Genomic DNA, 25113 nt, shown 5'->3' on the forward strand with positions numbered 1-25113 from the left:
TGGGGGGTGTTTTCAGCGGAGTGGAAAGAGTGTGGCTTTAGCTCACCATCTAGTGGTACATATCAGAGTTATTTGCACCCACGTTGCTGCTCCACATAGACACCTGTTGCATTTTCTCCATCAACCTTCCACCCCCCCGCCATTATTATCCCTCCCTCAACCAGTGATCTGAGAATAACCACTAAACTCTCCTAGTGAAGTTTTGGAGCCACATCCCTGCGCGTCGTAATCCGCACGCCAAGTGACTCATATCACGGGCAGCCGGTTTGCGCGAAGATGGTCGGGATTATTTCCTCGCCTCACATCTTGTCTCCACGCGTGTTTACGCTCATGTGTGCCACACGGCTCTGGCTCCCAGCCACCCGACGGTATTTATAGCCATACAGCGGCGACCAGCAGCACTCAAGGAGAAACCTTCCTCTGAGCATCAAACTTGGACGGATTGAGTGACAGACAGAAGGAGGGAGGGGGCATGAATTTAGGATCCAGCTCAGGATGAAGGAGCGCACCGCGCCTCAAGGTAAGCCGATCAGATCCATTGATCAGTGTATAGATTCAGTGATATTATTATTATTTTTATGTTTCCCTATTTGTCGCAGGTAGTGCTTCAATCCTCCAGTGTGCATTTTAGCAATCTATTTCCATACTTCTGAGTGCTGCTTTGTCTCTCCCTCCTCCACTCTCCTGCGCGTCAAACACTTAACTCCACAGGAATAAAGAAGCGGCAGCCTAATTAACAGTACCCGTTAACTGGCTAGTTAATGCATTTCCAAGGCGGTTGTCGACGTGCGGCTGACGTGAACAAATTGGAGGAAGGGGGCGCCTGTTGTTTTAGTGGGCACTAATTGAAGGAGATCACAGCCTGGGAGCTGAAATTTGAATAAATAAATACAAATACACAAGAACTCCTCCACAAAGGTGTTTCAAATTTAACATATAATAATAAAAAATCTTACAACCATGTAAAAACTGAGGGGTTTTACTCTTGTTTGAATAAGTCTGTCAGATGTGAGGGAGCCTCCCTTCCTCTTGTATAGTTTATAGCCTGTTGATATAAGCAGCCTTGACCTTTAATTGCCCCTCATCCGTGGCTCCACAGCAGACTGATAAAACCCCCTACAGCACCATCTTTTGTGCTACCGTCAAAGACAGCCCACTGCCGAGCAGCACAAAGGTGCCATCAGACTGCCCTTCCAAATGTGTGCGCTGACCTTGCAGCCTCTGCCAGCTTTCATAGAGGCGCTTCTCCGGTGTTGGAGGGCAGAGCTCAGCTCAGGCTGTGTCCAGTTCATGTCTGAGGAGCCCCTGCTGCTGATGATGAGTGAGTCATCGAGCGCTTTTCTGCTCCGGCTCCTCCACACTCAGTCATCTTCCTTTCAGCTTCCAGCGGCCTTGTTCCGTCTGGCTCCTGACCATCCGGCTCCGTGCAAACTTGCTGTTTTTCAGCCTTTTGACACTCCATCTGACCCCCTCGCATCTCTCCGTCTCAGTAGGAAATTAACTTTGCAGGCAGCAGAAAGAAAGAGGAGTAGAAATTCTGTTTTTCTTTTTCTTTTCTTTTTTTTTCTATTTTATGGCTAAAAAAGATAAAACTCAAACCCAACTGTCGGCTGTTGATCCTTGGGCAAGCAACTCCTGTTTTCTGAGAATCACAAGAACTATGAAGATTCATGAACTCCTTTTTGGTCGAATGTGTGTAAGCAACAGAAAACTTGTTCAGGGTGCAACAAACTACGTTTTGTTTGAAAGTGATATTGTCTTTCCGAGCAAAGAGTCACACATCTTGCCAGTCATTTCAGAAAGTGTAATTATAATTTTAAAGAAATGTATTGTACATAATGCATTTTTTTTCTTAGCAATTTCAATGACTACGGCTTACAGTAGAGAGAAAATTAGAATACTACATTGGACAAATCAAAAATGGATGTTTTGAGCACATAAATCAGGCTACTGAAAAGTATGTACATTTCTATGTCCTTTATGCAGAAGCAAAAACAAAGCATCTGCACTGTTAAAAGAGTGGAGTCAGCATCACTTTGTAGCCAGAAATGTTTATTTTTTACATTAAAGCGTTAATGTAATGCGCACCCAAAAGGTTATGGTTTTGTCATGAGCTGCCCGACAAAAACAAACAAACAAAAAAAAAAACGTAATTTTTTAACAATTTTTTCATTAAATGCTATAAATCTAAAATCTCTCTTCATCTTTACTTTATAAATACACCAGCCAACAACATTCACTTTGAATAAGTTTATTTGCTTGACAAAAATCAAGGCATGTGGTTTGATGCGTAAATGGGAATAATGTAAATCCTTTATTTTCAGCTGGATTCAGCTGCAAACAAAGGAATTGTTGTATGTTGCGATGAGAAGAAGCAGAATCAGTCAAAACTGGAGTCTGCAGGTCAGGCCTAAAAGATAAAAGCCTAATCTGTAACTAGAACGTGTTAGAAACCACATAGCATTACATAAAAAGTATTGTGAATGAATCACTCAGCTAGAGCTGATATTCAGACTGCCTAAAGGAGGAAAAAAAAAACATGTAAAAACTCTACAGCAATATCAGCAGGAAAATAAGTCTCAACAGCTAAATGAAGAAGTGGCATGTGCACAACAACAGTACATCGTTATTGTGTCTAACACATCCAAGTCACATTAGGTAATTAGAGCTAAATACAGTGGAGTAGAAGCTACTTATCTATCAATCATTAGCTGTTATTTGAGAACAATTACAGCATTTCCACTCAATAAAATAATATAGATCTCTGAACTCAAAAGGAAAAAAACAAAAACAAAATCTATACAGAATGTTCATGAATCTGTTTGAAAAGTTAATCAAAAACACAGATAACAGGTCGTGGTGCAGACCACAAGGCAAAAGTTGCGATTCTCTGAGCTCCACTTGGACCTCGATTTATTGCAGTCTCTTTGCAGGTTGCTGAAACATTTGAGTCTGGACCAAAATTGAAAGAGCCACCCGCCCCTCTGGCTTGTCAGTGTTTCTCTAATTAGTACTGCCATCTCACACTTGTCATCTTCTGCTTCTCTTTTCTTCCCATTTGTAGAATTATGGTGAATCTGCCAAACTCCTGATCCCTGCAGATATGCTCACCAGTTCCGACCAGTCCCTCTCCCTTTCCTTCACACCAACTCTCCACTCTCCATCGCACCGTGGACACAGTCACGTCCAGTCCTCCCTGTCCCTGCCGGAGCCTGAGGACTGGAGGAGGCCCATCCCGTCTGCCCGTCCTGGCCTGGCTCAGGGGGCTCGCTCCTGCTCCCTGCAGGTCCCCCACGGTGGTCCTGAGGACATCGGCTTGCCCCCCCGTGCAGCCAGTTTCGACGTGCCCTACAGTCGGGATGACGGCTCGTCCGATCAGGGCTCGGGGTCCCTCAGCCCTCACGCCGCACTGCGGCGGCGCGGGGGTCTTGTGGAGCAGAAGGACATCATTATGGCCCACCAGGCTCACAAAATACAGAGCACACCACAAGCCCGCAGGAAGGAGTGGGAGTAAGTATAAAAGAGCTTCCAATTCAAAGGATTCCTTTTAAACTGTGCATGTAAAGATGATAAATCTGCAAGGAGTACGATGAAAGCCTCAGTGAAAGAAAAAATAAAATCACAAGGATGGTTTTTCATATTAACCTGTAAATTACAGCTTTGTGGAGACAGATTTGGTCAAAAACGTGATCTGAGACTTGTCAACCAAAAGCTTCTTTATGGCAGCCCAGTTCCATGTTTCTAAAAAGACCTAAATGTGAGCAGGCATGAATAATAAAAGGACTGCTGAGCTGGAAATACAATGTAAGCCAGTACTGACAGTAATAATTACATCTGCAACTCCTGCTGCGGCGTGTCTGTCTGTCATCAAAATAGTTAGAAGATGTGACACGCTACAGCCTCAGCAGATACTTAATACACCAAGACATTTCCATGTTTACTAAAACCGTGGCAATTAATTGGTTATTTTATGACTAAATTACTCAGACAGCAATTTTAAATATGCTTTTATCTAATAGTTTTGGGTCTACAAGCATCTTTTTTTTCTTCTGCTGCAGCACAAAATAATAAAAGTGAAGCATGTCGAGTGTTGGTAGAGAACAAAACTGGATGCAATCAACTAGACAGAAGCTCAAATTTAAATGAATAATAATATTGCTTCTTGTGCCTGAAGAAAAGCAATTTTCCTACCAAACTATATTTATTCAATCAGCCAGCCTCCTTCTTTGCTTCTTGTAGTAATAACATTCACATAACAATTAAGATTATGAATTTTTAATATTATAATTAATGAAAATACTCTTAGGAAAACTAATGATTCAGTTGATTCCACTGTGTGTGGAATGAAGTTCATTATTACATATGAACTTTATGTAAATAATTGCAATCTGGTGATTGCTGGGAAAGTTTGAATATCTCGCTAGACTGTAAATTCTGTGGTTTTAATGAAATGAAAGTGAAATAGTACTGTGTGTTGGGTTGTGGTGCACAGAATTACAATTCAACTTAGAGCTAAATAATAATAATAATAATAATAATAATACATTACTTAACATATATTTTATCTTAATTTTATCTAATGTAGTTATCTGTACGTATATGAGATGCAGCTAGCAGGTTTTTGTTTTAGGCTCAGTGCACTTTTTGAATACATCTCAAACTTATTATTTGCGATGAGGCCACACTCATGGCGCAAATTTGCAGACATGTTTAACTGGTAAATCCATGTTTAACTGGTACATCTAAGATTTTACGTTCCTCCAGGGACGATCTCATACTCACACCGCACTTTTAAGTGTCTTTTGTAGATGTGCTCAAATGAACCGACGCATTCACAAATCACTGTGCTTTTAATGTTTTTTTTTTGTTCAGAAACACCCACAAAATATGTATCCTGGAGCTTTAAGACATCTCAACATATTATTTAAGACCATGCAAATAGTCAGCCATTTTATTTCGTTTTGTTGCAGCTTTTCATTTCACACCCTTCTTAGCGTCATCGTGAGTGACTTGTATTTATTCAGACTTTTGAAAGCAGTTTTACACTTGGCATTTTGTCACATTTCAACCACTAATTTCAACATAGTTTATTGCGATTGTGTGAAATTGAGATAGACCTACACAAGGTAATCTATATTTGTGAATTGGTAGAAAATGAATGTGTTGTGCTCAGAAAGTTTTGCGAGTATAATTCTTAAATGTGTGATGTGCATTGGCATTCAGCTTCCCTGACCCAGGACTATGAAGAACACTTTGCTGCTGTTACACTTGCAGGTCTTTTGGGGCATGTCTCTACCAGCTTTACACATATGGACTGATATTTGCCCATTTTTCTTTGGAAAATAGCACAAGCTCAATCAAATTGGAGGAAGAACATTTTTGCACACATTTTTTGAAGATCTTGCCACAGATTCCTTACTGGATTTGGATTAGACTAAATACGTGGATTTACTGTGGTATAAACCAGTTTCTGTAATTTTGGTTGTATGTTAAGAGGCATTGGCCTTTAGGAAGCTGATTCTAACATTTTGGTCTCTTATGTCGGAAGCACATTCTTCCTAATATTGTATGTTCCCTTTAATATGATTTAAAATCTGCAAATGGGACTTGTTTTATCCTCCTTTTTGGACCACGCATCCTTTTAATTTTTTAGTATTTATACTACTTTGTGTTGATTTTTCACATAAAATCCAAATAAAAGAGTCCAAGGGAGTTAATACTTTTGTCAGGCACTGTACATTCACAAATAGGTTAGATCTGATTATCTGCAATTTTGTGACTTTGCAATAAATGCACCAGTAGTCTTAAGTTTTCTCATTTTCACCACAATCCATTCTACATTTTAGAGTTGATTCAGGAATATTTTCCCGTGCGATGTGCTTCAACAAGCATTGCTTTTCTCAGTTCCTTAGTTGTCATATTTGCTGGCATCATGCTAAAATTCAAGAGACTTTGTCTCTCGTTCTTTAAATAAAACATGACACCCACTCACACACAATTGGCATATCACAGGGAACTGACTCCAATTTCATCTGAAAAATAACCAGTAACATGACAGCAACATCCAGATTGTTAATGCTGAACCCTTTTTTTACCTTTGAAAAGAAATGATTCAAAATTACTTTTTTTCCTTCTTGCTACCTTAAACGCGTTTTTAAATATTTCCCATGTATTCGTAAACGTGCAAGTGGCAGCTGCATTTGAAACATTTTCCACATCGTATTTTGAGAAGTAATGTGTATGTCTGTATTTGCTTCTGTTACTAATATAATTTTTGTTGTTGTCAAATCAGTTCTAACCACTTTTTTTTTTTTTTTTTGCTGCAGTTTGTCTGGTCAGATTTCTTGTAGTGTAATTAATGGTGGAGCTCTTCATGCTTACCTGTGAACCTCTGAACTCTGGAGCGGTTTGATCGTCTACCTCTCACCACTTGAACGTGAAGAGGCGCTGTATCAGTGCAATCTCCAGTCAACCAACATAACAAGCCCTACTCCCTTCTTCTTCTTCTTCTTTTTCTTCTTCTTCTTCTGCTTTCTATTTACCGAGCTCCTCTCTATTTCCATTGTATTACTGTACACTATTGTTAGGCCTGTGTCCTTCACATGCTACAACACATATAAAAATAAAATGTATCAAAATAATAATAATAATTTTTTGTGGGGACATCTATAAATGTATTGTGGTTATTTGTCCATTAGGGGATGCTAGGGAATCAAAGTAGAGCTGATGTGTGAGGAAGTAAGCAGTAGAGTTTCTGAATGCTGGTGAGCTTCGCCTCAGAATGTTAAAAGGCTATTAACACTCTTTAATGGGTAATATGACATGTTTGTAGAGCCGACGATTGAATGTGTGAGATTTTTATTTTTTCTCCCTCTCACAAACCTTTTTAATTGAGATTTCTCCACATTATTCCAACATTCTGACCCAAATTTGGGTGTTGCTAAACAAATTTGGACTCTCGTTAAGAAATGTGTGACTGGTTATGTAAATATGCGACATAGACCGACGCGGCTTTGCGCCAATCTGCGGCGATATAAGAAGCCATTATTAGACGAATCAAACTGACATAACTCAGAAGAGAGAGTGTCTGTTGCTAGGGAACAGAGAGAAAAATAAAATGCTAAAACCACTCCAGTCAATGTTGGGTGAAAGCCTGTCTGCAATTATATAAATGCCCTTCAGAGCTCTGGCACAAAGTGCCATTAACGTTTCAGCTCTGGATGCATGTCACCTGCAGCCAAACTTCCTCAGCCTTCCCCTCTCTGCATGCATGATGTTTAAGATGTTACTCTTTGCTGCTTTATTTGACCAAAAAATTGTAAAACTGTATGCCTATTTCAGCTGTGGGAGCAGACTTAAGCTTTCTCAAAGTTTGGTAAGGCCCCAGCAAATTTATTAAAGCTTTTGTGCTCGCTTAACGGCGCTATTTTTGTACTTCTCTGAGTAGGCTGCAAACAAAAGCCAAACAGTCTTAAAGCAGGCTGCACCTGGTCATCTGCATACTGTTGTTTGGAGCATCAGTGTGGCGACGGTGCTGTGCACAAGTCTGTCAGCTTCCTCCCCGCAAGATGTCCAGTGACCCCGATTGGGAGGTGTGCTCGTGTTTGTGTGTTGGGGGAAGCAGATTTCTGTAGGATGAGGTTGCTCTATTGTGCAACATGGCTTTTGTTGGCAGAAATGAAAAGAAAGAAGCAGGAATTCAAGAGAGCTATGTAGCTATGGAAACAACAGCAAAAGAGAGAGCTGGAGACACGAGCGCGGGGAGAGATATGTGCTTTTGGCAGAGATGGACAAATATTTCTGTAAGGCAAACACACGAGGAGATTTTTTTTTTTTTTTTTTTTTGTAATAAGGGCTTACAAAAAAATATTCACACCCATATTCTATATTTTGTCACTTTACAGCCATAACCTTTATGCGTTATATTGAGATTTTTCTTTGTTTGATAGACCTGCACAAATTATGACTTAATTGTCATGTGGAAGGGAATTCTTTTTTCATATTTTTTTTTAGGAGTAGTTCACATTCATACATCCTGTCACCCTGAGTCACAGAGCCATGTTTCCCTAGGTATGTCTTTTCCAGTTTTGCACATGTTGAAACTTCATAACATAGATTAAGCACATACAGATTGGACAGAGAGGCATCTTTGTGCATCACGTTTTCTGTTGCAGCCTTTAAAATATTTTCTTTTAGGATTTTCCTCCACCTATTACGTCTGCATTGTTCCTGCAGAAGAAAAAGTCTCCTTAGCATGAGCCCGCCACCACCATGTCCTTGCAGTGGAGATGGTGTATTCAAAACAATGTGCTGTGCTGGTTTTCTACTTCACATGTTGCTTTGAATATTAGTAAAACAGTTCAGTTTTGATCCCTTTAGACCAGAGAGTCTTCTTTAAGTCTCGTGTATTTCTTTCAAAAAGTGGCTCTTTTCCTGCTGCTGTTTCATAATGGCCAGATTTGTGGACTGCGTGACTAATAGCTGTTCTGTCAACATGTTCTTCTGCCTAAGCTATGTATTTCTGCAGCCCAGCCAAAGTTACCGTGAGCTTCCTGGAATATTTTTTGATCAATATCCTCGTTGCTCTACTTGTCAAATTAGGTCTTCGGTGATATTTTGTTAGGTTTGCTGTTCTCATAAGAGGCTATAAAACTCAGGTTGTTGTGCTGTAAGGGATACAAACTTCTGCACAGCAATATGCCTGACCTGTATATTGTTTTCTTTTTGTTGTTTGTTCTCTGTTTTTTAATAAACTTGCCAATGAGGCTTTTTTGTTTTTTTTACAGAACTAATGCATTGTAAATTTGTAGATTAACACTTTTAATAGTGTGAATACATTTGCAGGGGACTGTAAAATTTACCATAAAGTAGAAATGGTTGTCAATCAGGATTTTATTTGCTTGTGTATTTTAGATCTTGCATGAAGTGACACTGTACTTTACTGTACTGGTTCCAGTACAGTAAAGAGCAGACAAACAGAAGTATTTTCTGAAACTTATTCAGAGATCCTGTTCAGTCTTTTCTCCTTTCACAATCTCAACTACTTTGCCAAGTGAGATTTTTGTCACTTTTCCTTTCCCCTTGTTTTCACCGTCCCTCGCTGCCTGTCTGCACAGTAGGACCCATCAATCAGCTATTAACCTGAAAAATTGAGCTAGGATTTCAAGGTGACTAATGCCGTCATTGATTGTTATTATCAAAAGAAAGAAAAAAAAAGAAAGAAAAAAACGTCAGCATCAGTTGAATAATCTGCCTGTGGGGGCTGAAGTGGTCATCTTCAGTAAAACACTGGGTGGTGGGGACGGGAGCAGATGGAGTGAGAGCACCCAGTCGCCTAATGAGGTCTCACTTGTGGCAGGGAGTGAAAAAGACCCTGCTTTCTTCTGCTTTCCCTCAAAAAAAAAAAAAAAAAAAAGGGAGCGGCCCTAAAATCTATTTCACGTTCTATTTTTACCCCTGACTTTTAATCCAATATTAGCACAATGGCCCAGTTTCCACATGTTGCAACAGTCTGCCACGGTTAATGGAAAGATGACAACACTGTATGTCTATTCCTATGGAAGAACAAACCTCTCATCTCTCCAGATGCCGCATGTCGTTCTGCGCATTATGTTGTACATAGTTTGATTTTGATTTCACACATCTTTTCTTTTCCCACAGCACCCACCAGCAGCTTTACATAATTGTGTTTTGAACCCACACAGCCTGCTGTATATAGTCACCTTTTTTTGTTGTTTTGGAGGATGTGTTTTTGTTCATCCTCAACAAACTCTAATTGCTATGGTAACTAAATGCACGTCCCTCCTCTCCAGCAGCTTCCATTCAGATGAATTTTGAAATGTCCACGAAGTGCAGCGCTGTGGGAGGGGACAGGCGGTGCTTTATACGCTCCAGGTTGATGATTCCCCCCCAACCCCCCACACCCCTCCTTTCCAGTGGGTGATCAGTTCAAACGCTAAAGACGCTTCAAGAGATGAGGCAAACTGGCTTATTTTCCAGAAGTTAACCACAGCGGGAAGATGCGTAAAGTTTTGAAAAACGAGTCTCGGAACTCTCCTTCTGATGGGCATGTCGTAGTTTTTGTTTCCCGCGCTTTGCCAATTCACTACCGGCGTGGATGTTGGTAGAAAATTACAACTTCAGTGGATATTTTTCTCTCTCCTTTTTTTTTTTTTTTCGTCCTATAAACTGCCCTAGTTAGAGAGGCGCGCGCATTAAAAGTTGTTCAGAGCTGATTGTTGCACGCGCTGAAACTGTTGATTTCTTTGCTACCTTGATTTGATTCATGGACGATTTTTTCAGAAAATTGAAGCAGCTGAATGGTATAATAGTTTTTCTTTTGCCTTGTGGAGATGGAGTGAGAGGATTGTGCAACTTGTAAAGGAATCTTACAGCTCGAAAAGCTGACAGCGGACTAAAGGTGGAAAATCTTTGCATCGTTTACACTTTTCCTTGAAGGTAAGACTGTCTAAATTGGTTGACTCCTTATTTATTTTTTATTTCATTGCACTGTAGAATGGCTCGGTTCGGAGACGAGTCCGCTCCCGCCACGGTGGACTCCGGGGATGGCGACTTGGAGCGCGGTGGCGACGGACAGGACGCCGCGTCCGGCGGACTGACCGCTTCCATGAAGCAAGCCAAAGCGCAGCGGGCCCGGACCATGGCTCTGTACAACCCCGTCCCTCACCGGCAGAACTGCCTCACCGTCAACAGGTCGCTCTTTATATTTGCAGAGGACAACATCATTAGGAAATATGCAAGGCGGATAATAGAATGGCCATATCCTTACATTAAAAGCATGATTTGTGTTTTAAAATGTTTTTTTGTTTGTTTGTTTGTTTAATAAGTTGTTGCTGCGAGTTGTCAGTTCAGAACCATGGATAGCGAAGTTTTTTTTTTCTTTCTCAAAGACTCTTAGTCCTGTTAGATGAGCTTCTGTCTTCTCCACAATAATGATTCCGATCTAGTGAAAAAAAAAAAAAATCATATGTTGCTGTGCAACTTACTCTGCGCTGATTCTGGCAGGAAACAGAAAGCAAGCATGTGATGATCATTAGAGGCAGCTCTGCTCACTGTGGGGGTGTCATGTAGGCACATCTCTGCTGCCTTAGTGCTCATTGGAATATGAACCTGGCCATGAGTAGGAGTCAGTTCAAATTCAGCAGGCAGCGCTTCTCTGGTTCCCTGCTGTAGTGCTGGCAAACCGTTTCCCTTTCTTCGGAAAGCTTTCCAAGGAATTTGTTGTGTCATTGAGCATCATCTGCACAATTCTGCAACAACAAGACGACAAAAGACGCGTGCCGACTTTCTTTTTGTCCTCACGAGTCTGTTAGAGCTCAGTTCCTTGCATCATCAGCTCGGCAGCACCGCTCTGCTGCCATATCTGCCCACCTCTCCTCCTGCCTCACACCCCCTCCAGAACGCCGTGCCAGTCTCCTACAGTTACCTAACCACATGCTCTCTGTGGGCGTGTGGGAGTCGGGAGAGTGGTCAACACTAGCTGGCCGCTGATGTGTGCATCGGCAGAGGCAGAGGTGCAGTGCATGTGTGGGAGAGAAAATGGCCAGTGTAGTAATTTTGGTGGCTGTGAAAACAGCACGTGTCAGAGTGTTGACTGGGTGAGACCTGAAACGTCCAAAAATCTGAGAATGTGGGTGCAAAGCAAATCCCTGTGAATATTTACAAGTCAAGTAACACTGGTTGTCGCACACTTCTACCAGAGAATTCAGCGAGTCGCTTGCTTATTGTAAATGTATTGGTCCGGGAAAGCCACACTCGCATGTGGAAAAATATAGCACGTTGAAAAGTATCCAGATCCCTGGGGAAACCAAAAGAGTAGTGGGTTTTTATTGGGTTTTTATGTAGCAGGCCATCGCATGGTACAATATAATTGTGAAGTGGAAGAACGGGATAAATGGATTTTCGACATTTTCCTAAATAGAAATCTGACAAAATATAGTGTGAGCTTTTTTGCCACTACCATGTTTCACAGGAGGAGTAGGGATACACGGTGTTATTTTCCAACAACACTTTGTGCTCCATGTGTAGGGGAAAAAAAGTTCAGTTTTGGTCTCATCTAGCCAGAGAAGCCTTTTCACACGTCGTTGTGTCTCCTACCTAGCTTGGAACAAACTTTAGGCTGCTCTCTTTCTGAAGCTGCTTTTATTGTTCCCAGTTGTCTATAAAGACCAGATTTGTGGCAACTCATGTCTTGTCCCACACAGAGATGATCTCCCATGAACTGTGGATTTCTGCAGATTCTCTCAGGTTACTGTGAACCTCTTGGTTGCTTCTCCGGTTGCGTCTCTCTTGGTCTGGCCTGTCATTTTAGGTAGACAATTATGTCTTGGTAGGTTTGGCGTTGTCCCATTATCTTTTTATTTCCATAGAGTAGACTGGAAAGTGCTCCATTTAATGTTCAAAGTTTAAAATGTTTTTTTTTAAGCCTAATCCTTTTATGTCTGACCTTTAAATCATTTTTCTTTGTACTTCACAATTATATACCAGTCTGTTGCAATTGAGCACCCAATAAAAAAACAAAACAAAAAATCATTTAACCGAATATGAATGTTTTTGCCAGGCACCGTATGTTAATCAATTTTATTTGGCAGCAATGTGTTTGATACATTGAGTATAAATATTATATTTAGTTATTAATGTTTTTTTTTCTAATACAGAAAACCTTGTTTCCATTTGTTTGGACTACAACATTGCGACTCTAATTTAAAGCAGAATTTGTGATTCATCAAAGTCAATTAATTACTGTCAAGTATAAGAGATGAAACATAATAAATCTTTAGCAAAAGACTAAGGAAGTTTACTGTAATTGATTGCAATAAACCATGTTAATATGTAATCAATTTCAGAAGACAAAACTAATTTTCTGGTCACATGAACATGTTTGGACTCTTGTACAAAACAAGATGTCTGAGATGTTTGACTTCAGTCAGTGTTGACAGAGATCATTTGTTATTATTATTTATTCTGGAAGAAAGGGGAAATGTGTTGCACCACCACCGCATTAATTTGGCTTTTTCTTGTTGAATGCAATAAATTAATCCTTAGAATCTTTAAGGAAAGCAGCACAAACGAATATGTACCAGAACAAGGAAGAAAAATGCAAAGATCACCTGAGACCAGATGAGGAAGTCAGTAGATGTAATATAAAAAAAAACAGACAAAAAACAACCTTTATTATTATTGTCTCTGTACTTTACTAAAATAGTCATTCTGATCCATAATAAGTATTTACTTTTTTATTTTTTATAGTGCTACAAGCACAATCTTTAATGTATTTTACTCAGACTTTTCAAGACAAACTGGAGCAAAGTAAAGGATGATTGCAAAGTGGCAGGAAAATGATGATTTGGTGATAGTGATAGTTTTTGAAATGTTTTTAAATAAAAGCAAATCTGTAAAAGGTGGCCTGCATTTAGCCCTCTGTACTCTGAGGTGAAGGTACACAGCACAAGGCCTAGAGTTGGACGGATTTAAAACATCAGTTTATAAAGAGAGGCAATAAAAAAATATATCTGAAACATGCAGTTTGTCATGAACTATGTAGGGTTCTCCAAACACATATGGAGGAAGGCGCTCTCCTCAGAGACCAAACTGAACCGGACTTTCAGGCGTACATCCCAAATGGTAAATGTGGGGTTAGGAAAACACTCCTGCACGCTGAACATGTCATCCTGACCGTAACAAATAGTGGTAGAAGTATTATGCTGTCACAACGCTTTCTTTCAGCAGGGACAGGAACACTTCATGGTGAATGGCAAGATAGATGGGGCTAAATTAAGGGCTATCTGGGAAGTAAACCTATTAGAAGCTGCAAAAAACTTGGTGGAGGTTTATCTTCTAGCAGGACAGTGGGCCTAAACGTGCAGCAAAGGCTGCAGTGGAAAGGTTTGGATCAATAGAAAGCAGACCCAGTTGTTATTTACCCCAAAATTAACAAAAAAAAAAAACTTTCAGTTTTAGTTTACTGTTTGTTGCTTTGTGTTGGTCTATCAAATAAAATATAAAAATCTGTGGAAAAAAAAAGTCGAAAGAGTATGAATAATTTTATGTTAATTTAGAGTGTGGTTAGTAGATAAAGGGGCCAAAATCTTCCAAATATATGAAAACATGTGGTAGTTATCAAGACCGAGGGTGAGATTAATGACGGATCAACTGAGTGAGAAGTATTTGCATCGTTATCTATTTCCAACTACTTTCTGATCCCAACATTGTCAATGTGAGTCGTTACGTGTCTCGGAGGACCCCATCTAAGCTCTCCTCCTTGAGTCAGTGACCCCGTTTCGCTCTTAGCAGGAAAATTAATAATGAGCAGCACATCCCTCTTGGGAACTCTGGTGAACTGAATGTCACAAATGTTGGGGCTTAAATAGTTTATGCCACTTAACACATGTACATGTGTCACTCTCCAGAGGCCAGTGAAATCTCAGTTCTTCAGTAGTTCTGTATTATCTGGCATCTGAAAAAAAAATTGCTCAAAATTTGTCTTACGGCTTTGGAAGGTTTGGGAGCGGCAAGCGCTCTTGCTGTGCGTTAAAAGAGAAACGTATGTAACGACATGCTAATTAGGAGTGCAGTTATAATGGGCATGTTTATTTATCCTTTGCCGTCAGAAAAAAAAATAATCAAAGCTTACCAGTTGGAATTGAAAACTACTCAAAAAGCTTGCAGACTCTTTGAGCTACAATTACCAATTACATCAGTGTAGATTTACTGTAAGATGAAATGAGGAAACATAATGCCAGACATATTTCTGAGTGTTACCTCAGTGACACATTGGCGGATAAGTACAGTGTTTTTTAAGGTTTCGGCTTTAAACAGTAAATGAATGCTGTTCCTGTCTCTGTTCAGACATTAACCTTGTATGCATCTTAGGAGTTTTAATTAAAACCATAGTCTCTGTGCCAGACAACACGCAATCTTTAAAGACTTGTGATGCAGCGACAGTAGGCTGAGTAAATAAAGGCTTTAGCCTGCTGTCATGTCAGCTACTGGAAGAGAAAGAAACCCGAGTTGTTTGCTGTACTTTGTGCAGTTACACCGTCGGGCCAAGGTGACTTCACAGCGCACTTGTTCCCTCCCTAACCTGCTCTTCTTTCTCTTCATAAAAAGCACTTTTAAAAGCATGTTGCCATGGATACTTGCAGTCTCTGTAACAGATTGCCTTTAATACAAGGAAAAATGTACCATGGTGGTACTTCATCCATCACAGTTTTTTCCCCCTCCATTTTCCACTAATTAATATGTTTTGAATACATTTAATGAGCACTGCTAACTTGACTGTTTTTCTCTGTTTTTCATGTTCATTTTTTTTTTTTTTCTGTTTTTGTCCTTGGGATAAAAGAACTTTCCTTAACCTCTTGACCTTTACGCCTTTCGAGTACATGATCCTGGCTACCATCACTGCTAACTGTGTTGTCCTGGCCTTGGAGCAGCACCTCCCTGGAGAAGACAAGACCCCCATGGCAAAGAGGCTGGTGAGGAAGAAATCTGGTTTAACAATGGTTTCCTGGAATCAGAGGGCGTTACAAACAACTGTGTGGCTGTTGCAGGTTGTTTTGTTCTATAATCTGCAGACATGAATGAGGATGTGTCGTGTTCAAAGGCTGCGTTTTAGTTCATGAAATAACATAGACTAATTAATTAGAGCTTAAGGACATTTTTGTGGTTTCATTGAAAAAAGTCCAAAGTTAAAATTGGTAAACTGTGCTTCGTTTGTTGGTTTATCAGGTAAGGAATAACATTGCTAAAAAGTGTTTCTATTGCAGTTTTGTGAAATACACACATTTTGATGCAGATGAAAATCCTCCTCATCCTAGTGCGAAAACTTTATAAAAAAAAACGTGAGTTTTGTTGTATTTCCATCAAGCAGTTATTTTTCGGAATTCTAATTTGCGCAATTGAAGGTCAATGGAAACGCAGCTAATGACCCAAAACATACCAGTAAAACCACCAACTAAATTTTAAAATTTAATTCCCCTTTTAAAGCATTTTAGACTATAATAGAAATATTTTACAAAAATTACATCAGGCAAAAATTAAAAATATTCGAGCAGTTCAAGTGAATTCTATTTAACAATTATTTTTACATAACCAGTCATAACTGGTTGTTCAAAACATTTTTGGTTCCAATAGTAAAAGTCTTCATGTTTACTATTGAGTTACGACTTTCTTCATGACCATGACACATATTAGATTTCGAAACAGTTTAAAAAGCAGTGTATGTCGTAGTTATGGATAAATAACATAACTTTCAATAAATGACTTTTTATGTTTGTGAAAGACAGCTCAAATTTCTGTCACCTCTTGCATTGATGGGTTTTTTGGAAATACTCATTTGGATTCTAATAGACGTACATTGGGTCTAAAAGGGATTTTCCTTCTCCAAATCAGCCCTCTTTTTTTTTTTGTTAAAACCTAACAATGTAAACTAAGTGTGAAAGTGAGTGAATAAATAAATAAATAAATAAATAAATAAATAAATAAATAAATAAATAAAATACTACTCACAGGCCATGTGGTCTCACAGTCCAAAATCACTTACTCAACGTTTCAGCATTCAGTTGTAGCTGGTTAAAAATGCACAAATTTGTCATTTGTTTCAAAAGAAAGCACATTAAAAGTGTTTGTATTGCAGAAAAAGAAATGAAAGTGGCCATATTGAATAGGTGTAGTTGAGCTGTGTGTTGATGAGTTAACAAGTTTCTTTTTCATTCCTGATGGATTTGAAGGGAAATTAAAGGACATCCCATAATTTCTGCCAACACACAGGGTGAAACGTTATATTATTAGCATAATTCTTGTCCGAGTCTAAACAAAGACCGTTCCTATGATTACACAGTACATTTCATCAACATGCCACACTTTATTATGCAACTATAGATTTAGTTTTTCTCTGAAGATCCTTATGGCATCTGTACTGACTTTACTCCCACAGGAGAAGACAGAACCTTACTTTATTGGGATATTCTGCTTCGAGGCCGGGATCAAGCTGGTTGCGCTTGGTTTTGTTTTCCATAAAGGGTCCTACCTGAGGAATGGGTGGAATGTCATGGACTTTATAGTCGTTCTCAGTGGGTGAGTTACATCAACCATTTTAACTGAAATCATGGTGAGCAATATTTCTTTTGGTATTCACATGAATGCCAAAAGGGACTAGACAGGATGTTTTAAGAAAATGAATAAACTTCTTGAGGAATCTCTGAACATGATGGTGCAACGAAGGATTTTACGTAAAATCAAGAAAGTTATGGGCAAACTTGAGCATCGACTGTATGACACTGTCATGGATAAGCAGGGCATCTTCAGTCAGAGGTTTCTCCTAATTTGCTGTAATACAGACTGCTACAGGAGATCCTTTCTGCCCACACCCACACTATGTGAAGAATCTTCCAATAAAATGTGTTATAGCAACATTTAATTTCCTTACAGATCATTGAAGTATTTTTTAATTGAATTAAGCCAGGATGAATAATTACATAGGAAAGAAGAAACAGAGAGTGGCTCATTCCTGTCGCTGCTTTAAGAATAACACCATTATTGATCCATAATCCAAAAGAGTCAGTAAACTTTTCTAACATTTTTTGAACGTTAGTCGTCATAAGTGGAGTTTTTTTGTGACGGATAGGCATTTAGGATTTATATTAATCTCAAATAAATGCCATAAGGAAAAAATAAGATTCCAGAAAGACAAGAAATCTAAATTGTGCCTCATGCAGTCAGCTCTGCATGGCAGAGGACAACCTTGTTACATCTACAAAGGGGTTTTAGTAAAGTAGTATCATGTCAGCAGTGGATAAACATGCTTTTGATTTTCCAGGGATTTTTAAATTTAGGGGGGTTTTTTTCAATAAATGTCAAGGACATCTTTTGGTATTTAAGCCTTTTAAATAAGAAATGAAATTAATGTTAATATTTGGTTTGTTATAAGAATAAACCTTAGAGCAGTGCTTCTAAAGCATAGGCTTCTGTCCTTCATGTTTTAGATGTCTGTGCTCAAACACAGCTGAATCAGATGGTTGCATTCCCTCCTCAGCATGCACCGCAGATGCTTGTTAATCACCCGTTCATTTAAGGCAGGTGTGTGGCAGCAGGGAAACTCCTTAGGCATTCAGGACTGTGTGTCCTTAAGATCAGGACTGAGAACTTTAGCTTTAGCTTTAGAGTAATCAGTCTCTGTGTTAGGTACATATGTAGCAATTCTGCTGAGATATATCTTACAAAGGTTTTCTGGTGAACTAAGTTGTAACTCAGTTAAGAAATAAAATGACCTGAAGGGGTGTTTATTCGCCCACCACCATACTTTCATTTTTTTTTTTCCACTTTCTCGAGGCAATAGTTGGCTAAGAGGCATTGCTTTCTTGGTTCTGATCTCTTTTTCTCAGTGAATTGAAAATTCTGAATTAAACTTTTGGTCAATTTGATAAACCATCACTCCAGTATTTTAGAGAAAGGACTGGATTAATTTTGTTTTGATGATATGGATTCATTATTTATTTATTTATTTTTTTTTTAGATTGCTTGCTCTTTTCTTTCTCACAGTTGTAACTGTAGGATGTTGCTTTTAATCAATTTTAATCACCTTTCACATGATTCAGCCCAGCTCCTGTCTGTGATTGGGTCCAACCCAACAAGAAGATTTCACAATTTTAGTTGGTTAAAATACCCCAAGTGGCATGTATGAAAGTATGACTGAGTTTTCAAAAGAACATTTACTAAAAATGCCAGTGGGCATGAGTTATGGTAAAAATAAGACTGTAAAAAGGCTACTAATGAAGTGGAATGATGACTAAAATCAACCCATAAATCAACCCATATTCAAACCTATTTTATTTCTGTAAAATGTAGCATGTGTCTTTGCAGGACTGAATGACTTGATGGAAAATTATACTTCAGAGTTTAGATTCCCTATGAAGGAACTTTTAATGTGAAAAAGGCTCCTTCCTATAATGTGCATATGGATGATACTCAGGGGTTACAGATTTAATTTAAAACCACCTGAGCATGTGGCATGTAACCTTTCACTTGGTTAATAAATTAGTTAACAAGTGAGAGAAATATAACAAGTGTTGTTGAATATTAAGTGGCTCCCTTTTCTTCCAAGTCACACCAGCCACTTAGCGAGATTCAACCTTTGCCACACATTACCAATAGCTAATGACAGCTTTCTGTAATATTTACGTGGAAAACATTTCTGATGGTTTTTTCTTATTTTTAAATACTTACAAAAAGCCATGTGTTTGGCTCAGCCTTGTTTTTTCATCCATTTGACATACCTTTAATGTCCTCATATCAGGGCATTTAAACTTGAAAATGAATAATTACAGTGGTATTCTAGTTACACATACTTTTAATAAGAACTTAGTCATTATTTGTTTTTCCAGTATGACATGCAGCCAGAGACAAGTCAGGATCATGTCATGGTCCTGTAGGTTAGTGCTTAGAATCTGAATTGAAGCAATTTAAAATATGCACATCTATGAAATGGCTTGAAAACTGATTTTCAAAAAGTGTCAATTTTAGTTTTTAAATGTGCAAAACTGGAAAAAATGGAAATGGCTGCACAGTTGTTTTGTTTTTAGTTTTGTTGTCTTACAGCAAAACGGTAAATTAATGTATTCCACTATATGTTGTAGGGTGTAACCCACGTAGGTGGTAACCTCGCACCAAGCTCTGCAGTCGGCCAAGATATTTAGCAGGTATCGAAAATGGATGGATTCAAAATTATGTGCTACTTTGCTTTGACTTAAAACAAGAATTCCTAATATAGTACATCTTAACCTATGTTAGGAAGTAGCACTTAAACACAAATTTTATGAAAGTGGGATCTATTGTACGTTTTATTGCATATGTTGGTACTTTTGGAAGTACGTCTAACTTCAAACTTTTAGAAATGTTTTTAAATTAATACTCAGCAGCTGATTCTTCAATTAATTTAGACAGAATTCATTTCTTTCAGTTTACCAGGCTGTGGCACGTGAAGCAGAGGATTAATTTCAGACACTGATTGTCAAATTGCGTTGGAGCGTTCATGCGTGCTCTGCCGCTGGTGTTGACATTTATCAATATTTTTCACGTGTGCTCATTCTGCAGCTGAGCGACCTCTAATGCGGACATGCCACCTCTCATGTCTGAGATATTCTTGTGAGTTATTGACCTCGCTGCTGTGCGTTCTTGTAGATTTATTTGTTCGTCATACTCGTTACATACATCTGCGAGAAAACATGACACATAGGTGCAGAAAGAAGTGTGTTTACACGGCGCTGTCAGGCTCTGGAGTCAGAGGTAGGTGGGTGGATAAGTGGATTGGCGGTTGAGTCTAAAACTCGCTCTGATTTGCCCACAGCACCTCTGCGAATTCAATGTGAAAGAGGCGCCAGAGACGGCTCTCAAAGGCATAGAAAGAGCAGATGGATGAGGAAGAAGGGGCATGGAATTGAAGAGGTAGAAAATGGAAAATGGGAAGACAAACATGATGAGAGTGTTAATTTGTTCCATGTAGGACTGGCTGTAGTGAATTAATTGGGCTGTGCTGCTCATTGTGCAGTATTCAAACATGCAGGGAGGATTGCTGTTGGCATCTTGACATCTCATTTCAATCTGACACCCACACCTTTCTTTTTCTGCGCGTTTCTTATTTCTCTTTCCTTCGTTTTCCCTTTCACTCTCTGTCTCTTACATAAAAAGGACATCGGCAGCACGTTTGTTGACCAGTGAATGCTGAACAGCTGGGTGGGTGAGAGATTTGCACAGAATTTTGCATGACTGGTGTCGTCAGGGCCTTTGAAAAATATTGAACCTATTTGGGATTTTCTAAATTTCTTGTTAGGCATCTGTCAAAGTTTGCAGCAAGTAGCTCAAGAAAGTCCAAGTCAGGTTTACTGTAAATTTGCTGCATATGTAGGCCACACAGCTAAATCTGATCCTCCTTTAAAAATTACAAACAAAATATGTTGGGGGCAGGCAAAGAATTGAATTTCTTAACAGTATGGCATACTAAGCGGTTCTTTATCCTGCTGGTTCATGCCAGGAGGCTTCACAGGAATGACATTATTTGCTAAAATATTTAATTTTTTTTCTTGATACTTTTAAAAATGGACACATGTTTGTCTGTTTTAGCTAAATTATATTTGAAACACATTCGTTTGACACAGCTGGAGATTAACTAGTGTAATTTCCCCCTATATTTCAGACACAAGGGTAGATTTTCAGTTGATTAATGGGATGTGGCTTGAGATTTTTCCAGCTTCACTTAAAAAAGAATTCAAAATTATAATATGTTAATAATCAAAACTTTAAATTGGCAAATTTAAAGTTTGATTAGTAACATTTTGTGAAATTAGTCAGCTTTTGCAATAATTTGCAGAATCAGTCTTTGCTTTTGGCACAGTTTCCTTCCATGTTGTGTTTCTGTTCACTCATCATGCTACTATTGTTTCATTGTTTCAGCAGGAGTACATGGTTGTTCAGCTTTTATGTTTCAACACTTTCAATCTCTCGAGAATCATATAGTATATAGTCACTGGCAGGATGATCACAGCCTGCTAGTTTCCCACGGAGGAAACTGTTCTTCCTTCCTTCAGGCTTGTAAAAATTGTTTCTGAAAATAGAAACCTGACTTGGATTATCACTTTAAGGCCAATAGAGCGAGTTGTGTAACAGTTTGATGGAGTTTAAGGAAACTTTTGCTGGCAGAGGCTGGTACGTTATGTCAAAAGATTTAAGCAGTGCTTCTCAATAACTATCACAATGTTGGAGCATACAGGAATAGAGATATTAATCATTCCTCTTTGGGCAATTTAGAGAGATTTTCTAGAGTCTTGAGTACTCTCTTTTATTCTTTTCCCTTTACACCAACAAGTTTTCTGTAAGATTAAGATTTGGCGAGTGCGATGGTCCTACAGAGTAGCCCTTTTTTAAAATTTAACATTACCTTGTATTTCAAAGAGTTTAGGACGACAAGACTGATTCTCCTCCTGGCCCCAGTGATGCGGGTTCTGTACTGTTGCGAAGAAGAAAGAGCTGAGCCAAAAGGTGAAGCTCTCAATTTATTGCTTGAGCTACTTTCCAACTCTCTTCAATGGTCATGATTTTTGGATACTCACCGAATGAACGAGATTGTGGATATGAGCGGCCAAGATGGGTTTTCTCCACATGGAGCTCTCCCTTAACCCTTGTGTGTTTCCCCATTTCTATATACAAGGGTTAACATGGCGAGAAACTCAGTTATCCAGGAGGGACTCAGAGTAGAGCCGCTGGTCCTTCACCGTCGAGAGGAGCCCGTCGAGGTGGATCGGGGATCTGGTTAGGATGCCTCCTGGATGCTGGTATCTGATCTGATTGAAAGTCGGATCGAATGATGAACCCAGCAGTTGGAACACGTTAAAATTAATGGGGACTCGCAGACCGCTCGTGATTTCCTGCAACTGAGACTGCATCTGCATTTGCGCCTGCGTCAGTCTGATCAAGATAGACCACTGGTCTACTTTGTAAAGAGCTATGCAGCAGTTTGACAGGAATGTTATGAGTGAGATAGGAAGTAAGTCACAGTGGTGGTCTGCAGAGGAACTGTTGTGTAGGATCCTGTGTGTCATGTAAGAATCTGGTCAAAGCGTAAAAAGTGGGACGCAAATGGTATGTTTTGGGCCTTAGGATTACCAACTCATAATCTACACCAATGACATCGCAGAAAGACAAGCAAAGCACTGTTTGACATAGATCTAACACCTTCAACAACAATAATAAAACTTTGGATGAAAGTTTATGCAGACTTTGTCCAAAACAAATATAACTGAGAGAATTAATTATTTGTCATTATCAATACCTACCTCAGCCTGTATTCAGTAATTGCCATGACAGTTAACTCTGAGAGGTGAGGAAAAACCTTTGAAAGATCAACTTAATATCTCGAGTTGAAGTTATGCTCCTTGCTTGTAACTGAAATCATGTCACTTACAGTAATAAAATGCACAAACTCGTCAGTATGCTCTCTGCAGCTCACAAATTTTCTTCCTTGTTATCGTTCCAGTTGTGGCTGGAATTGGCAACAGACGACCTGATTTCCTGCCACCGATCTGACACAATTTTTTATTTTATTTTATTTTTTATTTTTTTTTGAGGGGGGGAGCACATATGCTGCTTCCTTCTACTCACTCACTGTCTCAAACGCACACACTCACTCGACACACACACACACACACACACACGCACACGCACGCACACACACACACACACACACACAAACACACGCACACATACAAACACGCACGCATGCATACTTGTACTCCAGTAGCCCAGTACAAGTAAGTCAGACTTAAAAGAAAACACACATGCGTCGTAGAGGCCAGCTGGGAGTAAAATCGAGGCCACTGGGCCAGTGCTGGCGGCATTCATTCCGCTTCATATTAATAAATTGCTAGAAGCAAATCTGCTGGGACAAAGAGCTCAATTAAAACCCTTAATCTGACTGAAGAGTGTGTAGCAAAAAAATGACCTCAGCTGTGACAACTTACCCACAATCCAATTTATATCAGTGTGATTGTTAAGATGGTCGATTATACCCTGCGGCTAACAGACTGGCACAGGTGGATTTGATGCTTTGATTAGCAGTGAAATGGCCCCCTAATGACTCGTGTGTGTTTGTGTGTGTGGTGCTCCGAGATTGCAGTTAGCGATTGTTGCCAGTGAACTCACCGCCCTCCCGTTGGTGGATTAATTTTGGTAACTCCCTCATCAGACCTAATAATATTGATCCCAGCTGTACGTACACATTCCTGTGTGAGTCTGTGTTTGTTAGCCATCTATTATGCTGTGTGAAGGATATCAGGTTGTAGAGTGTGATACTCTGTTAAAATTGTTGCTCTTTAGACAGGATGAATAATAAAACTGGGTGGGAGTTGGGAGTGATTCATGGGCCATCTGGTACAAAGAGCGACACACAGGACTGAGACAGCTACATGCATGAGTGACTTAACTAATTGGAAAATTCAAATTCACACTTTCCATGTTCAGTGCATTTACACACATGCAGGCACGTCAATTTAAATATCAGCAGGCGTTACAGAAGTGCAGTTTTGTATTTGGATTTGTTCCAAATAATCTTTTCCTTCTTTTCTAGCATCCACTTGCTTCTTCTGGTGGTTTCGTTTCGTAGTTCGGGTTGCTAGTTTCTATAATAAACTGAAGATGTTTTAATCCAGATTTTTTTTTTTTGGCTGTGATACAGTTGACTTAACATTAGGCAATACTAGGTACACTACACCACATTTCATAAATGCCAAGCCACATAAAGTTGTATTTAATAAATTTAATAGTTTTTTAAAAGTTAATTTATTTTTTTTTTAATCACTAAATGAAACAAATTATATGGCCGAATTACACACAGACTGATGTTTTCAAGGCTTTATTTTGCCAATTAGGATAATTTTCCACTTACAGCTAACTTACCAGCTAAACATGTCATTTGAAATTCAAATATTGCATCAGACCAATAAAAACATTTTAGTCACATTGAAAGTCACAGCATTCTTTCATTTTTCTTTAGGGCGGTCTTTAGTCCGAAGCAGGATTTCTGTGGGGAAGCCTTGATATGCTGCTAAAACACACATGTTGGGAAAACTGCTCTGACATGTCACCCAAAACAGTTATGGGTTTTCTTTTATTTCTAAAGATATATCTAACTTACTACAATTTCCTCATGTCTTCTCTGTTTGGTGGAATGCTACAGTAACGCTAGCGTGTGTGTTCTCTTTTTTGATACGACTTATTGATCATTCAGCTTGTATTGTATTTTAATGCGTATTTCATGTATTTTAAGCTCTTGGAACTCTGCTGACTGTATTTGATCCCATTGGATGGATGTTAATGCCAGACCAAAACCCCCCTGAATACTGTTCAAATCCTAGAAGAAGTCTTAGAATCTCTGTTTACAATATTTAAAGGGAAAAATATTTTTAAATCATTGCAGAGTCGCAGAAGGCAGGGCATGATGCATGAAGTATGCTCTGGAAATTCTGTTGTTTGGTTTGCAGCAGTTTGGTGGTGATAGATCAGCCTTCTGTGTGTGCGTGTGTGTGTGTGTTTTTTTTTTAAGATGAC

At 39.1% G+C, this 25113-nt stretch overlaps 1 protein-coding gene across 6 annotated transcripts in view; it reads left to right on the forward strand.

Annotated features, from left to right (window-relative positions):
- Positions 1–239: 239 nt before the first annotated feature.
- The window catches only part of cacna1eb (calcium channel, voltage-dependent, R type, alpha 1E subunit b), a 74924-nt gene continuing 50050 nt past the window's right edge, over positions 240–25113 (forward strand). For 3 of the 6 annotated variants that reach the window (XM_015039255.1, XM_015039256.1, XM_015039247.1), the window contains exons 1-5: positions 241–520; positions 3065–3510; positions 10516–10779; positions 15389–15494; positions 16955–17094. In XM_015039255.1, the coding sequence (XP_014894741.1) occupies positions 3104–3510; positions 10516–10779; positions 15389–15494; positions 16955–17094 (917 nt within the window). In that variant the 5' untranslated portion in view covers positions 241–520; positions 3065–3103. Of the gene's footprint in view, positions 521–3064; positions 3511–9900; positions 10421–10515; positions 10780–15388; positions 15495–16954; positions 17095–25113 lie in introns of those variants that run through there. The other 3 variants (XM_015039232.1, XM_015039239.1, XM_015039259.1) reach the window with 2 other exon arrangements.

Source organism: Poecilia latipinna, unplaced genomic scaffold, assembly GCF_001443285.1.
Source record: "Poecilia latipinna isolate Pla-1442-1.1 unplaced genomic scaffold, P_latipinna-1.0 Scaffold27, whole genome shotgun sequence".
NCBI lineage: Eukaryota > Metazoa > Chordata > Actinopteri > Cyprinodontiformes > Poeciliidae > Poecilia > Poecilia latipinna.